This window comes from Accipiter gentilis, unplaced genomic scaffold (genome assembly GCF_929443795.1).
Source record: "Accipiter gentilis unplaced genomic scaffold, bAccGen1.1, whole genome shotgun sequence".
Taxonomy (NCBI): domain Eukaryota; kingdom Metazoa; phylum Chordata; class Aves; order Accipitriformes; family Accipitridae; genus Astur; species Astur gentilis.
In genome coordinates this window covers 992,378-1,017,054 of record NW_026061101.1, presented here as the reverse complement: position 1 = coordinate 1,017,054, position 24,677 = coordinate 992,378, and the positions used below count along the sequence as shown (strand labels likewise).

The following is a 24,677-nucleotide window of genomic DNA, read 5'->3' as shown; positions in this document are numbered from 1 at the left end:
GTACTGATAAGACTTTCATGACCTGGAATGGGAACTCAGACTCCTGCCTAGGTTTTTCTGAATCTGATCCCAATCTTCTTTCAACTAGATGATTCTTTTTTCCTTTCTCGTTTTTTTCCCCTGTTTCAGCTTCAGGTTTCTTCTTTTTAATTTTACATTCCTGGTGTCTGAGATGTAACTTTTCCCTTCTTCTTTCCACTGAACTGTCTTTCCCTAAGCCATTAGATCTCACAGTCATATTTCAAGAAGCTTTAATGGGACAGGGGTTAAGACCGGGCGGATAAGAGGTGTGAGCGTCCCTTTCCTTTTGGATAGAAATGGGTAAAACATTTCTGCAGGTTCCTTCCCAAGCCTTAGAGGCATTCTCACCATGACGCCCATCTGCTCTGCATCATAAAAGTTCACTTGCCCTTCCTCCAAGTCCAGCAGCACGCCGATCACTGAATTACCCATCTGCTGCTTCGCCATCCTGTGGTCTCCTTCGCTAGAGAAAATCTCCCTCTGGGACCTGTGCAGAGCCCAGAAGTCCTCCCCGGGAAGGGTCCCTTCCTCCTCCTCTCTCCCTTTCTCCCTCAACACCCCCAGCACCCAGTCGTGCTGCTGGCCCACCTCCACCTCCCAGTAGTGTTTCCCAGCTACAAACCCTTCCTTCCCCAGCAGGACAGGGACTGTGGAGGGAGCGTTTGGGCCAGCAGGTTCAGACGCATTGCTCTCCACATCTGGAGTCCCCAGCACCTGGAGCTCCAGGACTCGGCAGTCAGGATCCACAGTAATGGGAACTGGAGGGGAAAACGGGAATCATCCAGTGAGCGGAGTGGCCCAGGGATCTCTCTCCCCATGAGGCTATGTGTTGAAGTGTTTGAGGGTCTGGTGCGATTCAGCAAAGAATTTAAGCATTCCCCAGAACAGGGCATGCAATCACTGATGAACTGGGAGGCACCTCAGAGCTGTCACAGCCGTGTCCTTTTTGGGGCACAAGTCCACACACTCCACCACAAATCTCTTTTCCACACGATCATCCATCCTCTCCAGATTTGTGTCCACATCCCACCCCAGACCTCGACGCCTTTCAGCAGCTCCTCTTCTCAGTCTTCCCAACAGCCACATCCCAGCTTCATTAATTAGCCTGTTAACCGAGCCGGGCATATTCCTGTGACTCCAGCTAGTCCGTCTATCTCCAGCATCATGGCATTGTCATTTCAACGTGACTTGGACACATTGGCCACTGCATTTTCTCACCCTTCCTCCTGCCAGCTTACCTGCGTGGCTCCGGGCTTCCCAGAAATCTAGAGAAAGAAAATGGACATTACTGTATTATATTTTAGTAGTGCAGTTAGATACTTCTCAGACTGAGAGGACTACTAATGTGCGATTTTTGTCATTGCTGTGATTCTGCATCTGTTTTGGCCTTTCTTCTCTTAAGCCACCAATACTAGCGTTTTGTATAATCACTAGTATTTCTAACCCACTTACCCAGCTCTGCTTTCAGTTGACCTGAAAAGGAAAGATATAGATATTCCAGTCAGTAACATTTGTTTGCTTTTTGGTTTTTTGTTCCAGTTTTTCCAAATAGGACAACCCCCAAGCATGCATTAGGAGACTATTCCTCTCCATAGGTTGATCTGATCTTTGATTATATTACTTGGCTTCAAATCCAGGGATAACATAGACATGCTAACCTGAAGATTTGTCGTACTGTTTCTAAACTTGACAAGATTGTCATATTTACATAAAATGTGTTTTCTTACCAAAGCGTTTTTTGAGTTTGCTCTTTGCTGAAAAGGAATAGCATAAATGAGTGATGTAGAAACTCAAGGCAAAAACGAAAAAACATTTGTGAGAGAGATATTAAGAACTACATCACCAGTTGTTCCTTATGGGAGCAGTGTGGGAGATTTCTGTCATTAAATTTGCAGGATAAAAGCAGTTACAGTTTTTTCTTAGTAATGTGAGAAGAGGGGAAGGAGAGAATGAGAAAGCTGAACTGAGAGTTTTGGTTCTGTGAAATTTGCAGTTGTGTCCAGGTGAAATATGCTGCTTAGAGACATGGTTTAGTGGTGGACTTGGTAGTGTTAGGTTAACAGTTGGACTCACTGATCTTAATGATTCTATGAAACCACAAGGGAGAGAAGAAACCTAATGCCTAGTCCTGAGATGTGTAAGTGGACCGTAATCAGGGTCTAAGGCACACTGCATCCTGCACATGTGTGAAGTAAATATCATTGACCTTTTTGCCAGGTAATTAACATGGCAAATAACATTACTGAGAAGTCATTTTAAAGAAAAGTAAGCTAATTAAACATAGTAGCTTATTTTCACTGAGGCTGGACAGCATCTATTCTCAATGAATATTTTAAGAAAACGAGATTTACCTGCTTGGTTTTTGGTTTTCTCTCCTTCTGAAAATTCAGCACGTAGAATAAAAGAAAGAATATTAATGGAGTACTTATTGGATATATACTGGAAGTTAAATGTTACTTAGTGGACTTTCACATTGCATTCTGTAAAGCCTTAAACTTGAGTCACTTCTGTGGGAAACACATCATTCCAACACGCTTTCTGTTAGTTCATTTTACAGCTAAGCATTCACACACAAATTCTACAATACTTAAAGCCTTTCTTTTCTGGAAGAAAAAAAATAAATAAATATCTCGGACTGTGCCTGGAGTTTTTCACATTGATTCAGCTGAGCCTTGCATTTCATTTTAAATGCTTAACCACATTAAATGGTGCCATCAAACCCAGAACAAACAAACAAACCAACCCAGAAAAAAACCCCAAAGTGGGCACAACTTTAACACAAAGACAATTAAACACAATGAACAAGAAGAGCACCTTACCTAACATCGACTTCAGTCGTTTTTTTTCTAGAAAAGAAAGTACACAGATATCTGTATTAGCTCTTTGATAGAGTGGCTTAATGCACTCAACACCGATACACAAATTGCATAACCATATAGCAAGTGTATCCTTGGATTACACTGTCAGCTGCTTTGAGTAAATCCAAGTCAACAATTTAATGCATGAATGTATCACACTATTTCAACTTTATTATATTTAGAAAACTCATTAAGTTATTTAAAAACTCATTAAGCAGGGTGGGAACAAGACTTATATGTATTGCTGGTAGAGGTCTTCTTTCAAAGTCTGTTTAAAACATGCCTTAACTAACTACATTTAAGAGAGCTATTCAGATGCATAGGCACCTAGTGCATTTGAGATGCCCTGGAGTATCTCAAGTGCCATGTAGGTGTCTCTAAAAGACCTAGGGTCTCCCATAGAAGCTCTGTTAGTTCAAATTGTATCTGTCAGATACAAAGATCAATGAGGTAACTGCTTCCTTCCAGGGTGGCACCTAGGAAAAAATGGGATGACCAAGAACATGACAAATGCTCCAGGGGACCATGAATAAAGTTCATAGCTGATGAAAGATAGGTCTGAATAATCTTGAAAAAGGCAGAACAGTAGTCACCAGAAAGAGAAGGAGTGCTAGAAGCTTGCTAAGAGCTTTCCATCCAACAGCAGGGATTTGGTTTGAGTTTTCAAAAAGATCACTGCTGGCCCATGTTACTTCCTTGTAAACATCTGCAATCTTCACTAGAGAATAGACCTTGCGTGGGATATGATGTGTCATTGTCACTGTTTCCTTAATATTGAAAAGGGCTGCCACTCTCGCAATTACTATACTGATAATCAACATTCGAATCTTGTTTCCCTGAATTTACATCTTTGAGATCTCTGAACATCTTAGCATCATTTCAAATTCAAAGGACTTTTACCTTCTTCCATCTCCATCTTCACTTTCACTGAAAAAATAAAGAAAATTAATCATAATGTTAATTATTCTTGTAAACTTTCCTTGTCATACAACAGTGTACTTTATGTACAAACAGAAATAAGTAGGGTTAAAATTTTAATTTAATTTAACTTAATAAATTTCCCAAGGCTTCTTGTTAGTCCAAAGAATTCTTATTTTTTTTATACCAAGACATGTCTCATCTCTAATGGAGTTCACAAAAAATGAGGTAGCATTCTGAGACACCCAGTCCTTCCTAGCTGAGTCTTGCCCAACCATAGCCTGACTGAGGCTCATAGTCCAGGCATAAATCCCTTCTGGTCCTATGGATATGTGTATCCTCAACTGCCAAACCTGGTCAGGGAACAGAACCAGATGTGCCTCAGAATAAAATTATTCATGCAATTCATTTGTCCCTGCTATGGTTATGGCATGGGTCAATTAGTACTCTCCCAAACAATAAGCAGGTAAGCATCTGGGTGACAACATGAGCTGAGGGCCATTACCAATAGATGGTTTTAACTGTAAATACGCTGTCCTGGTGAGCAGGAAAGTTCAGCAAAATCCACATGAGCTATGCCATGTCCCCCCACCCCACTGCAGTGGTGTTGGAGTAGATGATCTTTAAAGGTCCCTTCCAACTCAAACCATCCTATGATTCTATGACAACTGGTCCATTTTATTTTCAAGTACAGACATAGGTGGTGAGTACCAAAGAGATGTATTCAAAGAGTAAGCTGCTCTCAGAGTCTTGAGATGGCCTGTTCTGGTAGGATCCTTGAACTGCTCTTGACTGTTTGGTTAATTCATTTAGTTCTTCCTAGTCTAAGGAATCCAAAGAATGCTTCTGATCAATTAATTAACTCTTGAACAATTGCAAACAAACCTTGAATATGTATGACATGGTAGAGTATGTCAGTCAGCATATAATAATGACTAGAGCTTAATGAAAGAAGGAAACAGATTCTGTTTATAAGACACAAAAGAAAAAAAACTCATACAGGAACTTATTACATTGTGCTGTGCAAAAGTAAAATTAAAACCTACAAAACATTTGGATGCAACTGGAACTGCTACTTAGTTCTGTAATTTTGTACAAATAAACCTTCCAACTTACAAATTGTCATAATCTTCACATTCATCTTGCTCATTACTTACCCGATCTAACTGTTTTCTTGTGGTTACCTGGTTAAAAAAAGAGCAAAACACCCTTTTTTGCATGGTTTTGTAGAGTAATACTGACAGAAATCAGCTCTCTGATTTGTCATTTAGGTTCTGGTGTTATTGACAACGCTATGGAGTTATCTCCTCAATAACTATAGGAAGGGAACTACATGCGTAGTTTAGGTCACAGAGCTCCTCTTGTCAGACTTAAAGCCATCTGAGGTAAGCACATGCAATTTGCCTTCCTCCTTGTTCAGACCATGTACTTTCCCACCCCTTTTTTGTTCCATTTCCTGAATTTGGTCATTAAACAATCACTGGTGATTTTGCTTGTTAGCTTTTGTTACAGTCATGGATTTCAATATGAACTGTTTTGATATTTCTATATGTTGACTGAAAGAACATACAAAGAAATACTTACTTCTCAGCTTAGAAAATACAGTGGAAATTAGGACCATGCTGAGACATAAAATTACGAGGAAGATAATCAGCCATTTTGAAATGGAGGGAAAGAAAATATCTGTAAAAATGACCAAAGGGAGTTATATTCTATTACTGATTAAAACATAATGACAGTTATATCTTAGGATACAGTCGATAATTCTGAGGAGATGGTGAATTTGTATTTTACTTGAAGTTTCCTAGTAAAGTTGCTGAAGAAGAGATCTAGCCCTCCCCAACAGGACTAATCCAGGGACACTCTTTCTCTGGCTATCAGATTCAGAATTATGAAAGATATGTCAGATAGAAGTAGACAGGTTTCCACAGTTCATGAATCACAAGAAAGGCGGCAATGCCAGCTCTCAGTTTTTTCACAGATGTGTTTCATTTCATACTAAACTGAGCAGATGATGGAAGAAACCACCACCACTGGACAAGAGAGACATGTTCACCCTTGTTTAATTTGATTCAATGAATGTCTGATTCATCCTGCTGAGTATAGTGTGTAAGTCAAGAAGGAGAATAAGACTTAAGATATTCCCCACGTTGGCTTTTTCCTGTTTCCTCTTTCCAAGTACTTCCACACTCAATGTTCTGGGATTTCGTGATGCCATCCCAAAAGGGACTTCCCCAAGAGCTTTACATGGCACTTTAATTCCCATTCCAGACCTAGACACTGGCTTTGTGGTGCTGAAGTTCTTTTTGGGGTCCAGCACTATGAGGCTTGTTTCAGACTACCTGATGCTTGTCTCTATACCTAGCAAAAAGAAATGTGTAAAGTTCTACAGAGTACATTATCCACACCACGATCACACAGTAAAGCACATATTAAAAAGAAGGAAGATAAAAACACAGACTAAAAACATTTGCGAGCTGTTGGAATTATCACTTTAACACTTGTGACCATAACTGTTGTTTTCAGCTATGCTCTATGAAACCCATCAGCACACATCTTATTAAATGGCCTTGTAACCTGTTTCTGGATAATGCAAGCTTTTGGAGTGCTCGACCATTGCTAAGGAAATATGTAATTTTTGTATGTGCATACAGTTATAGTCTTAATCTGTTTTAATTCAGCTCTGACAAGTTGACTGCCTTTGAACACAGATTTGTGTAAATTTGAACACAGAAAGTCTTGATACTACCTGACTGCTTTTTGAGAGGAAAAACTGATTTACTGGGTACTGTCAAAGGCTGTGCAGTCAACTAGAAATAAACGTGGAAGAAGACTGCAGTTCTCATGAACTTTTTTCCAGCACTGATTCTGGAAATACATCTTCAGGTCAGCTCATGACATAAAAATTGGACCCATCCCATTTAGACAGTGTCTTTTCAATCTTACAAGCAGGTGACTACAGAGCTCACCCACCTGAGATCAGGACTCGGGACTCGCTCGTTGTATTTAGCACATTGTTGACTATCCTGCAGGAGACTTCCATGTCAGAGCCCGGCTTTAGGTTCATGGAAGTTACAACACTGTATAGACCTGCAGGCATCATTGTCATCTTTGTGGTTGATAGTTCCTTCCGGACATGTCCTTGGCCATCCAGCCAAATCACCTCGGGTTTAGGAAACCATCCGACTGCATGGCAGGTGAGGCCAATGCCCTGCTTCATGTGACTCCTCAGGAAAATGGAAGGCACACCACCTCTAGCTAAGAAAAAGAATGCGTATTGTCCATATCAACCAGTACTGAGAAAGGGAAATTGTCTGGCTTAGCTTGAATTCAACACTTTTTTTTTATATGTATATTTGTATGGAAATACATAGAAAGACTTTTCTGAATTTAAACTGTGACAGAGACTGAGGCCCTGAAGTTTCTTAATGGTCAGCAATTCAGAGTCTATCAGACTGAGAATAAGGAACAATTTAATCGAAATTACAGCAAACAGACCTAGCTGGGGATGGCTAGTCTGGAATGAAGTTGCCAGTGGAACTTCCTAGAATTTTGTAAAAAAAGAAATAAAAAAAAATCCATATCCTTGCGATGATTAACAGATTACAGGAAGCCTATGAACAACTAGTGCAATCTGTCCGTGAAAACAGAATGTATTAGTGTCTCAGGCTAATGATTTCAAGTAAAACTGTTACTGACATGGTATGCACCTGGTCTACAGTTCAAAAAAATTGTATCGTTTATACTCAGGGTCTCTGAAGACTAAACTACAGTGTTACTTAGATGTTACATCTTTGCTTCATCTGGAGTTTTAAAGCTAAGAGGACATCTTCAGCAGAATCTGGCTGCAATATGAGATGCCACAATACCTGTCGAGTAAAAATTGGTTCCTGTGTAAGCAGGGAAAGCATGGAGGAACACTGTCCACTTCCAAGCCAACTACATTAACTGAAGAAACCCATGAAGATGGTATCTATTAACGTACTGAAATAGAAATAGGAGCAATGAAGTCCTACCCACTGCTTTGTTCTCCTGCTGTGGGCAAGCAGCAATGTTAAGTGGCGAGGTATTGGGATGGGACCAATTGATTATGGTGACCACAGAGAAACTCTGGACAATCAGCTCAGTCATGGTTGATTGCACAGTAGAAATCTAAATTCAACTTTACATTGATCAGCTGAATAATTGCAGGGTTCCCTGAACTTTCTGACTGGGCTTTCATTGAGTATGAAGGGAGATTGTACTCTCGGGTCGCACACAGCTGCATGTGTTTGGTTACCTAAATACAGGTATATCAAACTAGGACTAAAACTTACCTCAAATATTGGCTATAGCCATTAATTTAGAGAAAACTGACTCAAATCAAACACAACCCTCCATGAAGACAGTTTATGTGTCAAATTATATTAAAATTATAATTCCCTCAGTCAGTGATGGATATACATGTTTCTGTTCAGCTCCATCTTTAAATAAAAAGAGAGAGAGTTGCCACTAACCTGCCACTTGCAGTTCAACCAACACATCATGATATGTGTCATTGAAAGAGACCGCACAAGTGTATGAACCTTTGTCAGAGCTCCTGACAGTCTTCAAGTGCAGAGACATGTTGCCAGCTCTAAATTCACTGTGGAAGAATTCTGTTCTGCCTTGATATCTCTCATCTTGTTTCTCCATTTTATTCTTTCCATCATATCTGCTCACAGTTATTTTTTGAGGCTGCTCATGAAATATCCACTGGACAGAGAATACCTCAGGAATGTTATCTGCTACAACATGGCAGGGCAGAACCACACTTTCTCCGATGACTCCAATGATGGAACTAATAGGAGGAGAGCTAATAAGTTGACCTGGGTAAAAATAAAATGGCAGTTGTTTCTGTTTGTCCATATCTCATTTTTCATGGCATTACATCAGGCAACCAATAGCACCAATATCACTGTCAGTAGGAGAGGAATTGAGAAGAAAACTAAAAAAAAAATAACATGGCAGATTACTTAGATGAGTAATGTCCACTTTGTGTGAGGCTCATGGAGTTTATCTTTCAGTACTTTGAACACTAACTTAAGCAATTTCGTGGCCATTAAGTGATGGCTGTTGAGAAATCATGGAAAATGGGTGAATATTGAGAAGTCCATAAAAGGTCAAACACAGGATGCAGGACCTATTGAACAAAAAAGTAAAGGTGAGATTCAATTGCCCAAACATTGGTACCTAGTATCATTTGAAATGTCGTTAGGGTATGCATGACATCCCGATGGAGCTGGTAGATGTGGCGTACGACCTGCAGCAGATCTGCACTCATGTGAAGGACCAGCTGGAGAGCAGACCAGAATACAGCAGTGCCTAGAAAGGACACTAGATATTTATGTGTTGACACCTGAATCACATATATGATGGTTTGGTCACCTACATCTGAGCTAGATGTCCTAGGTTCCCTTTGCAATGAATGGGGAGAAACAGGCAGCCTCAGACATCAACCAGCCTTTGTTAAAGGGCAAATGACTCTCTCTTCCAGATCTTTTCTTTTGTCCTGGTTTTGGTTGGGATAGAGTTAATTTTCTTTCTAGTAGCTGGTATGGCGCTATGTTTTTGAGTTAGGTATGAGAAGAATGTTGATAACACACTGATGTTTTCGGTTGTTGCTAAGTAATGCTTCGTCTAAAGTCAAGGATTTTCCAGCTTCTCCTGCCCAGCCAGCAAGAAGGCTGGAGGGGCACAAGGAGTTGGGAGGGGACACAGACAGGACAGCTGACGGAAACTGGCCAATGGGGTATTCCATGCCATGTGATGTCATGCCCAGTATATAAGCTGGGGGGAACAGGGGCAGGGGGGTGGATCACTGCTCAGGAACTAACTGGGCATCGGATGACAAGTGGTGAGCAATTCCATTGTGCATCACTTGTTTTGTATATTCCAATTCTTTTATTATTATTATTCTCATTTTATTATTGCTGTTATTATTATTTTCTTCCTTTCTCTCCTATTAAACTGTTCTTATGTCAACCCATGCGTTTCTCTTTTTTTTCTCCTGATTCTCTCCCCATCCCACTGGGTGGGGGGCAAGTGAGCGAGTGGCTGCGTGGTGCTTAGTTGCTGCCTGACGTTAAACCACGAACGACACTGGTAAAACGCGGCTAGTGTGTCCGGGTTGATCTTACTTGGGGTTTGCTGTCACGGGGAAGGGCTGTGTGTTGGGACCCTTGGTGATGCTATACTCAAGTCAGATGTGCAGCTTTCAGATTTCTAAAGATACACGAGATGAATCCCACCCACAATGTATATCTTTGAAAGGGAGTAAAAGGGAAAACCAGGACATTTTATAGCGGTCATTCTCGTTTCAGTTCCAAGGAGGATACCAGAATGGAAAGAAGGCTCTTGGGAATAACGAAATAAATAGCAACCAACATGCACTTGCAAAGAAGTCATATCACAGCAACTAGACTTTATTCTACAGCAAGTTAAAAAATCTACCATGAAACATGTAGGAAATAGTTAATATTAAATATAATGTCTCTTCATATGCTGTAAGGGATTGCATCTGATCAAGCCCCAAGAGCCCCAGTCTGTGCTGATCTTCCATCACATCTGCCAGCTCCATTTAACAGGAAATCTCAGATACACTAAAGCATTTAGAATTGCACCAGGCGTCTGTGGTTAGGCACTGAATAACTCACAGGGAGCGGGATTCAGGTCCAAAACTGGGAACCTAAAAACAGATGTCCAGGCTTCCTAATCATCAAGAGGACTAAAAACAAAACTTCCACCTTTGAATAAACAGAGAGAGACATGCCACTGACCTGCCACTTCCAGTTAACGACTGTTGAATTGACTACATTCCTGCTACAGTCAACGGAGATCTAGCCAATAATCTGTTCAGTTCATTCTACAGCAGGCAGTGAGTCTTTTCATTGGGTAGGACAGAGTTCCTTCAACATCCATCTTTGATGCCCTGAGATACTATAGGCACAGGATTGGCAAATGTGACACAGGCTACATGGTATACCGGTCTGTTCTATATTGGAACATCAAGAAGCAAGAAGACCCTACAGCATCTGAAATACCAGTAGATGCCAATGCATGAGCCTCTGAGTCTTACCCTAGATGCTGAGCTTGCATGCAGACACCTGCCTCTAGGAAGCTAAACGTAAGCAGCTAAATCCACGAGCCAAATCCAAAACCTTGGGCACAGTTCAGTTGGCTACACCTAGGTGTCTAGGGCTGAGTTACCTTGGAGCTTCCCAGCTGCCCTCCATTCACCAGTCTAGAGGGTTATAGGTGTCCGGCAGCCCTAGCATATCTTCCAGCCTATGCAGATGTCCCAGGTACCTTAACACATATCAGACAGCACCAGGGTCTTATCTGGTGTTTTAACTTGATGTTTTATGTCATCTAAGTTAAAAAGAAAAAAGATGTGTACTCATTATTTTTGACTTCTACATTTCTATGAACCTAGGCAGAAATAACCTGTTTTATTAAAATATATTCAAAATGGAACTATCTTTACCTGTAATGAGGCATGATCTGTGTTGAAAGGTGAGTATGTGAATAGCTGTCAGCCACCAAAAGGGGGAACCCATCAATATCCAGGCTTCCTAATCATCCACAGGACCAAAAGCAAAGCTTCCAGCTGAAATTCCCGTATGACTCCTTCAGTCTCTTCAAATGTTCAATGCAAAATAGCAAGCGTAATTGCAGAGATAGAATGATAGGGAAAAATAAGAATGAACTTACAGATAATGGGTTTGATGCTGTCAAAGGCAAAGAGAATTGCAAGACATCTTTTCCTTCCTCATCTCCCTGTCAAGTTTAACTACGTAAATGGTGCAAAAGAAATATAGCCTTTGCCTCCTCTATATTTACCTTTGTCTTCCAGAAAATCTTTATTATGTTCACTGGCATTCTTTTTTCCTTTCAGTGAAGAGTTTAAATAATTTCATCTTGTCTTTTGATATTAGCAGACTAGTCTTTTTTTCTTTTCTTTTCTTTTTTTTCCTCCTGCCTTTTGTATAGTAAAAAGCTGCAAACAACTTCATGGATAAAGTCCCAGGAGCAATGTTACTATACTGATCTCTCTGTTGACTTACACCAGCATTTTAAAGAGAAACTTGTGATTTAACAAATATGACTCCTCCAACTTCCTCCCAAGATCTTTGCTTTCAACTCACTGCTGAACTAATCCATACTCACAGCAAAGGTATGTAACTCAAACTGACTAGTGAGCTGAAAGGGCACAACACAACTTTATTATAGATATAAGAGCTCCTGATTTCCTCTGATTTTCTGTGCTTTTTCTCACATCTCCAATCACAGATAAAATCAAGTGCTGTCAGAGAAAGGTATTCCCATCTGAAAATGCATCTACAGCAGGCAGGTTCATTCCTGTCAGTGTAACCGATTAAATCCATCCCTGTTAATTCAAGTAAATGCAATGGGTTTTCTTCTTGGATTTAGCAAAAGTATTATTTCTTAGCTGAACAGTAAGAACCTTAAGACTTCTTTATGGGAAATGGTTGTGGTGAACCTTTGTCCTCATATCTTTATTACCACTGGAGATTGTGATTGCATTTTCCACATCCAATAGAGCTAGAGAGGATTGGACAGTATGACTGGGGAAAAGGTAGCTGTCAAGATGCATGTTGCAGGGCCAAAATAGCTTCTTGCTTCCCAATTTCTCTATACTCCTAGCTGGAAAAAGGTAGGGATGTTCCTCCTCATCCTCCTGTGCAAAATCATTCTCTGGTCAACCAGCATTTAACCAGAAATCACTGCAGGAAGACTTACAAGTATGTCATGGATAACTTAGCAGGGTACTTTTCTATCGCATGCTCAGGTGTTTCCCTCTGTTTGCAAATATATCTGGATCTTGGTAGTGTTGCAATTTTTTCCCCATATTGTTCTTTTTATGTCCTGTTGAAGATCAGAAACAATTTCAGTCAACTTCCCTCTCATTTTTATCCTTCAGTTTTTCTGACTCCTGGCCATCCTGTGAAGAAGCATTTAGTGCTCTCAGGAGATTGCTGTCTCTCCTTCTATATCCAGATTGCACTGAAGATCCTTGAAAAAGGGATGTCCCAGAGCTTTTGTGTGTGGCAGTATAATGCTATGTTTTGCTTTGGGATTTTTTTTGTTGTTTTGGGGGTTTGGATTTGTTTTGGTTTGTGGTGGGGTTTTTTTCGTTTTTTTGGGGTTTTTTTTGGGGGGGTGAGGGGGGGCATCTTTTGTCCTGTTTTCATTCTTTTTGTCATGGAAATTCAAAACCTACTGATTAGGTGTTTTGCCAGATTTTTTTTTATTTCTTGAAACAAAGGCATGATTGTGGAAACAAAGACTACAAAGGAAAACTGTACCCATCTCTTTCATATGAGTTGTGTTCCCCAGGGGTAGGTACTGGGACTGGTGCTCTTTAACATCTTTGTTGGCGATATGGACAGTGGGATTGAGTGCCCCCCCTTAGCAAGTTTGACGATGACACCAAGCTGTGTGGAGGGAAGGGATGCCATCCAGAGGGACCCTGACAGGCTTGAGAGGTGGGCCCGTGCAAACTTCACGAACGTCAACAAGGCCAAGTGCAAGGTCCTGCAGATGGGTCAGGGCAATCCCAAAAACAAATACAGGCTGGAATGAGTGGATTGAGAGCGGGCCTGCAGAGAAGGACGTGGGGGTGTTGGTTGACGAGAAGCTCCATGTCACCTGGCAATATATGTCTGCAGCCCAGAAAGCCAACCATATCCTGGGCTGCCTCAAAAGAAGCCTGACCAGTAGGTCAAGGGAGGTGATTCTGCCCCTCTACTCCACTCTTGTGAGACCCCACCTGGAGTACAGCATCCAGCTCTGGGGCCCCCAACATAAGAAGGACATGGACCTGTAGGAGTGAGTCCAGAGGAGGGCCACGAAGATGATCAGAGGGATGGAGAACCTCTCCTATGAAGACATGTTGAAAGAGTTCGGGTTGTTCAGCCTGGAGAAGACAAGGCTCTGGGGAGACCTTCTAGCAGCGTTTCAGTACCTAAAGGACGCCTACAAGAAACCCAGAGAGGGACTTTTTACAAGGGCATGTAGTGATAGGGCAAGGGGTAATGGCTTTAAACTGAAAGAGGGTAGATTTAGATTAGATATAAGGAAGCAAATCTTCACTATGAGGGTGGTGAGGCACTGGAAGGCGGTTGCCCAGAGAAGTTGTGGATGCCTCCTCCCTGGCACTGTTCAAGGCCAGGTTGGATGGGGCTTGGACCAGCCTGGTCTAGTGGAAGGTGTCCTGCCCATGGCAGGGGGGTTGGAACTGGGTGATCTTTAAGGCCCCTTCCATGCCAAACCATTCTATGATTCTGTGATTCTATACTTCTAACTCTTGAGGCTAATTTGATCAATTTGATCTGAATTTGATTGAGCAGTGGATTTTCTCAGGGCTGCGAAGTTTCTGTAAGGGCTATGAAAACAGTTGCTTATTTGTCTAGGGAAAGTCAAGTATTTGTGCTATTCCAAGGGAATTAACCTCTGTAGTAGGGCTACAGTCACAATCTATTTCCCTGTAGTAACTGCATAGCTGGAGTTCTTAAACTAGCTGAAATGCTGTCTGGGAAAATAAAATAAAATAAAATAGAATAAAATAACTCCTAGGAACCTCCACTGGCACATTTGATACAAAGAGAAAGAGTGTCCCCATCACTCAAGGCTGAGTTCTGCTGAACACTCAGTTGGACCTAAGCTCAAACTCCCTCCAAGATAACTAAAGAAAAAATTTCTTTTATTTTTACACCATGACATCTGGGACTAGTGCATTTGTGTTAAATCCTACAGTCACATAGGAAAGGAGACTTCTGAAGGAGCATGAAACATTTTTGCAAGATGGTCTCTCCAGAGACAAAACTGAAGAAAGCACAGAGGAGATTGCTCAAAAATGAACCTGCTGAGTGATGGAGCCTATGATGACATCAAGAATGCAAAATGTGATGTTTTCTCATGTGAATCTTGACATTTCCTAGATGGAGTCATGGTTGACGAGGAGAATTCTGCAGGTCCATCTTGCAGCCTCATGAGTGATGAGCCCATCTAGAAAATGGGCACATAGAAAGCATGAATTAACTTTGTTAGGGATGCAGGTGGAGGAAGGGTTGCCTGAGATCACCATAGTGTCAGTATTGACAGCAGGTCTTTTCTGCCTAACTAACATGTCACTTCTGAGAAGATTTTATTGTTACTTATCAGAAGCTATCTGAGATAGGTAACAAAGTGCTGTTTTGGTATCATCTAATATGAGCCTAATCTAGCAGTGCTTCTGAAAATATGAGCTGGCTAGTTTTGTAAGACAACTGCAACGGCATACTGGAGCATAATTAGAAAATAACCAAACCCTTCAAGTTAATGAGGCAGTTAAGACAGTGCTTTCTTTTCCACAGGAAAGGAGCTACTCTTTAGGAAAAAAAGTTGTCATTTACAGCTTTTTTTTTTACAGTACAGCCAGTGAAAGCAATATCTCTTTCTAAGTTTCCATCTCTCTGTTGCATAAAGGTGGGGTACGTGTAACTTTAAAAACATTGCTGGTATATTTTTGAGGATGTAGTGTGTGAGGGACAAAGCAATAATCACAAAAAACTGCAGGTTTTGGTCAGAAGCTTGATAATGGGAGCCCACCTCCATGTGTCAAGGTTAGCTTTCCATTAATTTATCAGGATGCCTGAATACCATGTCTGTGGAGAGAGGTGCCTGCATTTTCAGAGATAATCTTCACGTGAAACAAGCATTTATTTCCCATAGACTGTGAAAGACAGTGGAGTTTGAGTTATGATTCATCTCACGGTGTCATAAACTACCATATTTGATTAAAGGAATCCCAGTCCTGGATTTCCTGGGTGCAATTAAGCTGCTGTGAGCTTGGCTGTTTGAAGACGACGTTTCGGGTCTCAGCTGAATGGTTATTCTCCCTCGGGACAGGCAGCTCTGCAACATGATTGATCCTGCCTGGGGGCCATAAAAAAACCCAGAGTTTTAACTCTAGGTATGGCCTCATGCCTACAACACTTTTGTATGCAGGATACATCCCACCTTTACGTGAAGAGGAATTGAGCCCCATTTAGATGTTCATTAGTCTTTTCCTCTGTGAAGGGTCTGAGTCTTGTAAATCAAGTTATTTTCCTGCTCACAGCAGATCTTAAGCTTCCCCTCTCTCTAGCACATAAAGCAAGCTGGTGTAATTGAATGAGAAGGTCTTGCACTTTAAAGTTCTAAATTGCCCAGTTTTAAAATTTCTGTGGTTTCCTACCTGGTCTCTGTCTTGTATATTCATTCTTCTAACTTCAAATCATCCTAGTGGGTAAAATGGGCTCATGCAACACCCCATTTTGGTTTATCTACCTCCCATTCACACTGTTTTCTCAGTTTTATTTAATTGTCTGAAAGCCATACTAGAAAATGACTTGCAAAGGATTTGAAACATCATAATCCTCTTGCTGTACTTTGGATCTAGGTGTGTTGGTAACGGCTGGAATCTTGCACCCAAGGGCAAAATATTGCTCATGGTGAAAGTTCGGTTTTCAATACTTGGAAGCTTTAGTGAATTCTATCCCCTCTATAGATATGGAAAAGGAAAGTGTGTGTGTTCAGGCGATACAAGCCAAAGGTTCCTTACTTCCATAATCCATTGTGAATTTAAAGTGTATACTTTGGATCTTGCTATTCAGGTAAGGAATTAAAGTCTGCCTGAAACAGAATTGTGCACGATTAGGTTTTTGGAAGAGTTTGCATGAATATTGAGCTGGTGGTTTGCTGTTTACAGTCCCCAGGGAATGATTCCAGTTTGGAATTAAAAAGGCTTCTTTCTTGCCTGAATCAGTGAGAATACAGTAGTCATTTGCGTGTCCCATTTTAATGAACTTGTTAGAAATCATTTAAGTTTCTCTTTATTTACTGCCTTACTGTAATGAATAAAACAGCCTGCTTGCTTAAGAGTGCATAATGCCTGAATCTGATCTATGATTTTGATTTTGAATCAGATGCTACCTGCTAGCAACCTTTATTAAAGAAATTAGTCACTGAAATGCTAATTGTTTTTTGGTAGGTTGCTTGAAAGAGAGAGTTTGCTGAAACTGTTGTAATGGATGGGGTTGGTTTGAGGACTGCAATGTGCTGATTCTGAAACATACTTGCACTGATGAAAGCAAATTTATTTGCTCTTTTTATGTCAGAAATATAGACTTGTTATGTGCTTGTCTGGTAGGTATATACCAATATGACTTATTATACATACCATGATGTAGGTAATCTTAATTAATGAATTATCATGCAGGTATAAAATTATTCTGATGATAATTGATATAAAGGATAATGATTTTTGCGTTCATGCATGTGCAAGCAATAAATCTTGGCTAAATTTTCCAGCTGGTGAATGGTGCAAATGTGTGGCATTTATTTTCTGTCTTTCCTTTTTTAAAAATAATAGTTGGCCTGTGTCTGAGAGCTTTTAGCTTTATTTGGAGGAGTGTAAAACAGAAATAAATCAAAGCAAGACAGGAAAGGCCCTGTAGCTTTGCTGCAGTTTTTAATCCTTTTTTCACTCTAGATCTTGGAAAAGCTAACTTTGCATTTGAGTAAACAGTTAATTTTTCAATGGAAATAGCAATGAATGAGTGCAGACTATGACAGTGGGCTTGGTATTCTGCACTCACAATCCCTAGCTTCCTTTTTGACTCTTTACTGCTTCATGCTTCTCCTTTTTTAGGAAAGCAAAGATGCATGTGGGTTAGCCTCCACAAGGAAGCGAGCACCGAGTGTGTTCTGTAGATCTTACATATGAACAGAAATGCTGCTGGGCTCTAAGGAAACCAGTCTCTGGACGGAGGGAATCACTTACATTTTATACTAAAAAGCTGTTGAAACATTGGGTGAGATTCTGCGTGCCTAAATTTACATCCCTAGAATCTACATGCCAGTGTAGCCTCCCTGACTTTCTTCACAGCAATCAATAGGTCACTTCACCTTACGTACGTATTTCTCTCCAAGTATCCAAACGTACTTACTTAACTCATGTACAGCAGGTGAATTTCACCCATTGCTGCTCGTACTGACTGATATGGGCCCGGAATAATCATTTGACATGCCAATGTGTGTTACTTAGGTCAGGAATTTCCCAAGTTCAATCCATGGTTTCAAATGGCACGTGCATCTGTTAATTTTAGAAACATGTAAGCATTTTACTCAAAACAGGAATGATGTAGATTTTTTTTTTTTTTTTTGTCTTTGGCCATTTTTGAAGATCCTTTCTAGAAATCCTAGCTTCTTCCTCCAACCACCACGACCACCAGAAGTTTTGACCAAGCAAGTATAAGAGAAACAACATATGGAGTTTCAGTGCACAGTAGATGCTTTCTAGCAGAACTTGGAAATAAAGGAGCTTTTTAAAGACTTCTGTCTGCCTCAGGGTCTCATCTGTCTGAAGTTAGACACATCCTACTGGGTTTAGGTTTAGCCTTATGTCATCTAGAAAAATGTTGCTATCCTGGCTAGAAGTTTCCTGAACACTGTGTGTCTCATGGACACTTGGGGACCAGGCCTGAGAGGGGCCCTTAAGCGCTAATATACTGTTCTAAGTCTCTCAGAAATACTTCTCTTTTCTCTGATGGCCAAGTGTAAGTCTCAGAATCTACAACTTAATTGACTGACTTTCATTAAAAACAGCTTATTCTGTCATTTTCCTAATTTCACTCGAAGGTACCTAAACACTTCTGCGGATTTGTCCTTGTGTCACTCCATATACAGCAGTATATAGAGAAACATACAGCTCTAGTTTGATTTGCTCTTCCCATTTTCTGTTCTGTGCTTGAAAAGATTACAGGAGTCTGGTAAGATTGGCCCTAGAAGTTTTGCTTATTGATGTCTTACAAAACTGCAAGGTGATGGGTTCCAGATTTCAGCAGGCAACAACTCTTCACATCATTCTTTTCCTACAGATAATTCGTTTGGTCACAGGTAAATCTAGGTTCTGTTCTAATCACAATTTGATTTTAAAAGATACCTAATTTCCGATACAGAAGCAAAAAAAAAAGAAGTGAAGTTTTGGGGGGGGGGGGGGGAGGGTGAGGGGGGTTGGCAATACATATTTTATTTGCAACATATTTGTATTATTACCTGATTTTTATATATATAAAAAATATATCTAGATATACATATTTTTTCTATATACACTCACCATTCCCTCCACTCATTTTCTGAAGCCGGAATGAAACAGTAGTACTATATGAAATCTCAATACACTTCAATCACGCAGATGGCAGAAGGCCTAGGCAATACAAAAGACTCACTTAAACCTTCAACATGGGATTATAGATTCAGAGGGCCCCCATAACTGTTTTTCAGGGAGCGTCCTTTCTCTGTTTTGAAGTAATTTTTCAGCTTCGCTGACCCTGTCACTTTGTCATGCTGAGAAAGCCTAGGTTTCTTTTTGGGTCTCCCACTTTAGAGTACTGAACTGAAGGGCAAAATAAGCTCAGTAAAGGGCCATTACTATTTTTGCTGTTAAACCTCAACACTAAGCTTGTCCTTTTTCACTAACGGCCATTTTGCAACAAGTCGCCTGCGTTTGAAATGAAATACACTTCTGGTGGTGTGTTTCATCACTGAAAGCGGCCGTCCGGGTGAAAAGATTATGGACATCTGAAATTAGGTAGGTGAAGTCCTGCCTTTGTGAGCTCCAGCTTTACAAAGTGAGCTAGCCTTTCTGGCATTTCTACCTCTGAGCCAGTCTACAGACCGAGCTCAGTATTTTCAGCAGCATCTGCTTGAAGTTATGCTATGTTCTTAGGATAAGTGGTAGTGGTGAAGGATGGCAGGGGCCTTCGGTTACAAAACTGTGCTTGTATATGCTCATTACCTACAGAGATGTGATGTGACTACAGGGTATCTTCCTCTCCAGTCCTGTTGTCCCATCAGTCTCTGCCTGGTAGAGGTGGTAGATGCCCCATCCCTGGAAACATTGAAGGTCAGGTTGGATGGGGCTCTGAGCAACCTGATCTCATTGAAAATGTCCCTGCTTATTGCAAGGAGGGTGGACTAGATGACCTTGAAAGTTCCCTTCTAAGCCAAACTATTCTATGATTCTATGACAGGTAAGATTTACATCTATATCTTCTTGCAGGCCAGTATAAAATTATTACTCCTGACAAGCCTGTCATTGGAGTCATTGGAAAAGGAGTCATCCTGCCCTGTCAGCTGAAAATTAAGATAATCCCTGAGAGACTACTTGTTCACTGGGTGTTTACTGGACACTCAAAAAAAATCGATGTGACCACTTATGGTGGAAAAAACTCACGCAATCCAGTTCACGAGGATGAGACATACTGGGGCAGGACAAATTTTTTTTGGTCTGAATTTAATAAGGGAAACGTGTCTCTTCACCTGAAAAATGTCACGCTCTCAGACAAAGGGAAATACACCTGCAGTGTCTTTTTTGAGAATTGGTATGATGAAGCGGTGGTTGACCTGGATGTCGCAGGTGAGTGGAATGGCAGGCATTTGCTGCTTCTTCCTCTGTCCAGTTGTATAAAATCGGAAAGGTCTATGGGGTACCAATGGGCTGGATTCATCTGCCTTGCTCTAAGCCATATGAAAAGATCAGCCTCTGCTAATAGGTTAGGCTACCTCTATCGCCAGCAGACTCTGAACCATCATAGAGGTCTTTTTGCCATGTCTTGCAGAGGGACCGTAGGCAACACCTTAGCTTTAAAAAATTTAAAGGTTAGGGAGAGATGAATCCTATGGTAAAACAAGCCTGGTTTTGCAGAGGTGAAGCAACCGAAGCTACAATTGGTACTGCAACCAGTTTCTTCTGCTCTTGCCCTACACATCATCTCATTTTCTGTCCAGTATTCCAATTTTCATCTATTCATGGTGTAGTCCAACTTTGTTTTACCAAGAAATTTCCAGTCAGTGCAATGCTACTTTATTTTCATTCCAGTTGTTCGTGGAGATAACAAAAATCAGTCCAAAGATCTGTCTATATTTTTTTAAAAAGGCAAACGTCTGGCTCCTTCTCCCACAAGGAAGCTGCCAGCCCTGAAAGATCTTGCTGGTCTTCACTATCCCTCTGCAGCCTATCTTTAGCCGCAGCAGCACTGGGGATCTCTGCTTTCCCAGAGACCCAGCATGTCACGGTGCTCGCTCTTGGCAGAAACTTTTTTTAAAAAGGCAAACGTCCGGCTCCTTCTCCCACAAGGAAGCTGCCAGCCCTGAAAGATCTTGCAGGTCTTCACTATCCCTCTGCAGCCTATCTTTAGCCGCAGCAGCACTGGGGATCTCTGCTTTCCCAGAGACCCAGCATGTCACGGTGCTCGCTCTCGGCAGAAACTTTTTTTAAAAAGGCAAACGTCTGGCTCCTTCTCCCACAAGGAAGCTGCCAGCCCTGAAAGATCTCGCTGGTATTCACCGTCCCCCTCCAGCCTATTCACAGGCACAACAGCACTGGGGATCTCTGCTTTCCCAGAGACTCAGCATGTCACACTGCTTGTTCGCGGCAGAAACTTTTTCTGAAAAGGCAAACGTCTGGCTCCTTCTCCCACAAGGAAGCTGCCAGCCCTGAAATCTCTTGCAGGTCTGCACTATCCCTCTGCAGCCTATCTGTAGCCGCAGCAGCACTGGGGATCTCTGCTTTCCCAGACACTCAGCATGTCACGGTGCTCGCTCTCGGCAGAAACTTTTTTTAAAAAGGCAAACGTCTGGCTCCTTCTCCCACAAGGAAGCTGCCAGCCCTGAAAGATCTTGCTGGTCTTCACTATCCCACTGCAGCCTATCCACAGGCACAACAGCACTGGGGATCTCTGCTTTCCCAGAGACTCAGCATGTCACACTGCTTGTTCACAGCAGAAACTTTTTCTGAAAAGGCAAACGTCTGGCTCCTTCTCCCCCAAGGAAGCTGCCAGCCCTGAAATCTCTTGCAGATCTGCACTATCCCACTGCAGCCTATCCACAGGCACAAAAGCACTGGGGATCTCTGCTTTCCCAAAGACTCAGCATGTCACACTGCTTGTTCGCAGCAGATACTTTTTCTGAAAAGGCAAACGTTTGGCTCCTTCTCCCACAAGGAAGCTGCCAGCCCTATAAGATCTTGCTGGTCTTCACTATCCCACTGCAGCCTATCCACAGGCACAACAGCACTGGGGATCTCTGCTTTCCCAGAGACTCAGCATGTCACACTGCTTGTTCGCGGCAGAAACTTTTTCTGAAAAGGCAAACGTCTGACTCCTTCTCCCACAAGGAAGCTGCCAGCCCTGAAATCTCTTGCAGGTCTGCACTATCCCTCTACAGCCAATCTTTAGCCGCAGCAGCACTGGGGATCTCTGCTTTCCCAGAGACTCAGCATGTCACAGTGCTTGTTCGCAGCAGAAACTTTTTCTGAAAAGGCAAACGTCTGGCTCCTTCTCCCACAAGGAAGCTGCCAGCCCTGAAATCTCTTGCAGGTCTGCACTATCCCACTGCAGTCTATCCACAGGCACAACAGCACTGGGGATCTCTGCTTTCCCAAAGACTCAGCATGTCACACTGCTTGTTCGCGGCAGAAACTTTTTCTGAAAAGGCAAACGTCCGGCTCCTTCTCTCACAAGGAAGCTGCCAGCCCTGTAATCTCTTGCAGGTCTGCACTATCCCTCTGCAGCCTATCTTTAGCCGCAGCAGCACTGGGGATTTCTGCTTTCCCAGAGACTCAGCATGTCACACTGCTTGTTCGCGGCAGAAACTTTTTCTGAAAAGGCAAACGTCTGGCTCCTTCTCCCACAAGGAAGCTGCCAGCCCTGAAAGATCTTGCTGGTCTTCACTATCCCACTGCAGCCTATCTTTAGCCGCAGCAGCACTGGGGATCTCTGCTTTCCCAGAGACTCAGCATGTCACGGTGCTCGCTCTCGGCAGAAACTTTTTCTGAAAAGGCAAACGTCCGGCTCCTTCTCCCACAAGGAAGCTGCCAGCCCTGTATTCTCTTGCAGGTCTTCACTATCCCTCTGCAGCCTATCTTTAGCCGCAGCAGCACTGGGGATCTCTGCTTTCCCAGAGACTCAGCATGTCACGGTGCTTGTTCGCGGCAGAAACTTTTTCTGAAAAGGCAAACGTCTGGCTCCTTCTCCCACATGGAAGCTGCCAGCCCTGAAATCTCTTGCAGGTCTGCACTATCCCTCTACAGCCAATCTTTAGCCGCAGCAGCACTGGGGATCTCTGCTTTCCCAGAGACCCAGCATGTCACAGTGCTCGCTCTCGGCAGAAACTATTTTAAAAAGGCAAACGTCTGGCTCCTTCTCCCACAAGGAAGCTGCCAGCCCTGAAAGATCTTGCTGGTCTTCACTATCCCACTGCAGCCTATCCACAGGCACAATAGCACTGGGGATCTCTGCTTTCCCAGAGACTCAGCATGTCACACTGCTTGTTCACAGTAGAAACTTTTTCTGAAAAGGCAAACGTCTGGCTCCTTCTCCCCCAAGGAAGCTGCCAGCCCTGTAATCTCTTGCAGGTCTTCACTATCCCTCTGCAGCCTATCTTTAGCCGCAGCAGCACTGGGGATCTCTGCTTTCCCAGAGACTCAGCATGTCACGGTGCTTGTTCGCGGCAGAAACTTTTTTTAAAAAGGCAAACGTCTGGCTCCTTCTCCCACAAGGAAGCTGCCAGCCCTGAAAGATCTTGCTGGTCTTCACTATCCCACTGCAGCCTATCCACAGGCAAAACAGCACTGGGGATCTCTGATTTCCCAGAGACTCAGCATGTCACACTGCTTGTTCGCGGCAGAAACTTTTTCTGAAAAGGCAAACGTCTGACTCCTTCTCCCAGAAGGAAGCTGCCAGCCCTGAAATCTCTTGCAGGTCTGCACTATCCCCCTGTAGCCAATCTTGAGCCGCAGCAGCACTGGGGATCTCTGCTTTCCCAGAGACCCAGCATGTCACAGTGCTCGCTCTCGGCAGAAACTTTTTTAAAAAGGCAAACGTCTGGCTCCTTCTCCCACAAGGAAGCTGCCAGCCCTGAAAGATCTTGCTGGTCTTCACTATCCCTCTGCAGCCTATCTTTAGCCGCAGCAGCACTGGGGATTTCTGCTTTCCCAGAGACTCAGCATGTCACACTGCTTGTTCGCGGCAGAAACTTTTTCTGAAAAGGCAAACGTCTGGCTCCTTCTCCCACAAGGAAGCTGCCAGCCCTGAAATCTCTTGCAGGTCTGCACTATCCCTCTGCAGCCAATCTTTAGCCGCAGCAGCACTGGGGATCTCTGCTTTCCCAGAGACCCAGCATGTCACAGTGCTCGCTCTCGGCAGAAACTTTTTTAAAAAGGCAAACGTCTGGCTCCTTCTCCCACAAGGAAGCTGCCAGCCCTGAAAGATCTTGCTGGTCTTCACTATCCCTCTGCAGCCTATCTTTAGCCGCAGCAGCACTGGGGATTTCTGCTTTCCCAGAGACTCAGCATGTCACACTGCTTGCTCGCGGCAGAAACTTTTTCTGAAAAGGCAAATGTCTGTCTCCTTCTCCCACAAGGAAGCTGCCAGCCCTGAAATCTCTTGCAGGTCTGCACTATCCCACTGCAGTCTATCCACAGGCACAACAGCACTGGGGATCTCTGCTTTCCCAAAGACTCAGCATGTCACACTGCTTGTTCGCGGCAGAAACTTTTTCTGAAAAGGCAAACGTCCGGCTCCTTCTCTCACAAGGAAGCTGCCAGCCCTGTAATCTCTTGCAGGTCTTCACTATCCCTCTGTAGCCTATCTTTAGCCGAAGCAGCAATGGGGATTTCTGCTTTCCCAGAGACTCAGCATGTCACACTGCTTGTTCGCGGCAGAAAATTTTTCTGAAAAGGCAAACGTCTGGCTCCTTCTCCCACAAGGAAGCTGCCAGCCCTGAAATCTCTTGCAGGTCTGCACTATCCCTCTG

At 42.6% G+C, this 24,677-nt stretch overlaps 1 protein-coding gene across 1 annotated transcript; it reads right to left on the bottom strand.

Moving 5' to 3' along the window:
- Positions 1–234: 234 nt before the first annotated feature.
- LOC126037417 (butyrophilin subfamily 2 member A1-like) lies at positions 235–11,374 on the bottom strand. Its single transcript, XM_049797716.1, has 11 exons — positions 11,302–11,374; positions 8,294–8,644; positions 6,771–7,055; positions 5,382–5,480; positions 4,955–4,981; positions 3,780–3,806; positions 2,841–2,867; positions 1,749–1,775; positions 1,474–1,494; positions 1,260–1,286; positions 235–779 (listed from the first exon to the last, which is right to left on the bottom strand). Exons 1-11 carry the CDS (start codon positions 11,372–11,374, stop codon positions 235–237), a joined length of 1,509 nt encoding a protein of 502 aa, XP_049653673.1.
- Positions 11,375–24,677: the final 13,303 nt, after the last annotated feature.

Excerpts from the sequence above, each read along its gene's own strand:
- LOC126037417 (XM_049797716.1), bottom strand. The coding sequence starts at position 11,374 with ATGGGTTCCCCCTTTTGGTGGCTGACAGCTATTCACATACTCACCTTT. Across the intron at positions 7,056-8,293 it reads GGTTGAACTGCAAGTGGCAG|CTAGAGGTGGTGTGCCTTCC; the intron begins GTTAGTGGCAAC and ends TCTTTTTCTTAG. Across the intron at positions 1,776-2,840 it reads ACGACTGAAGTCGATGTTAG|CAAAGAGCAAACTCAAAAAA; the intron begins GTAAGGTGCTCT and ends ATTCCTTTTCAG.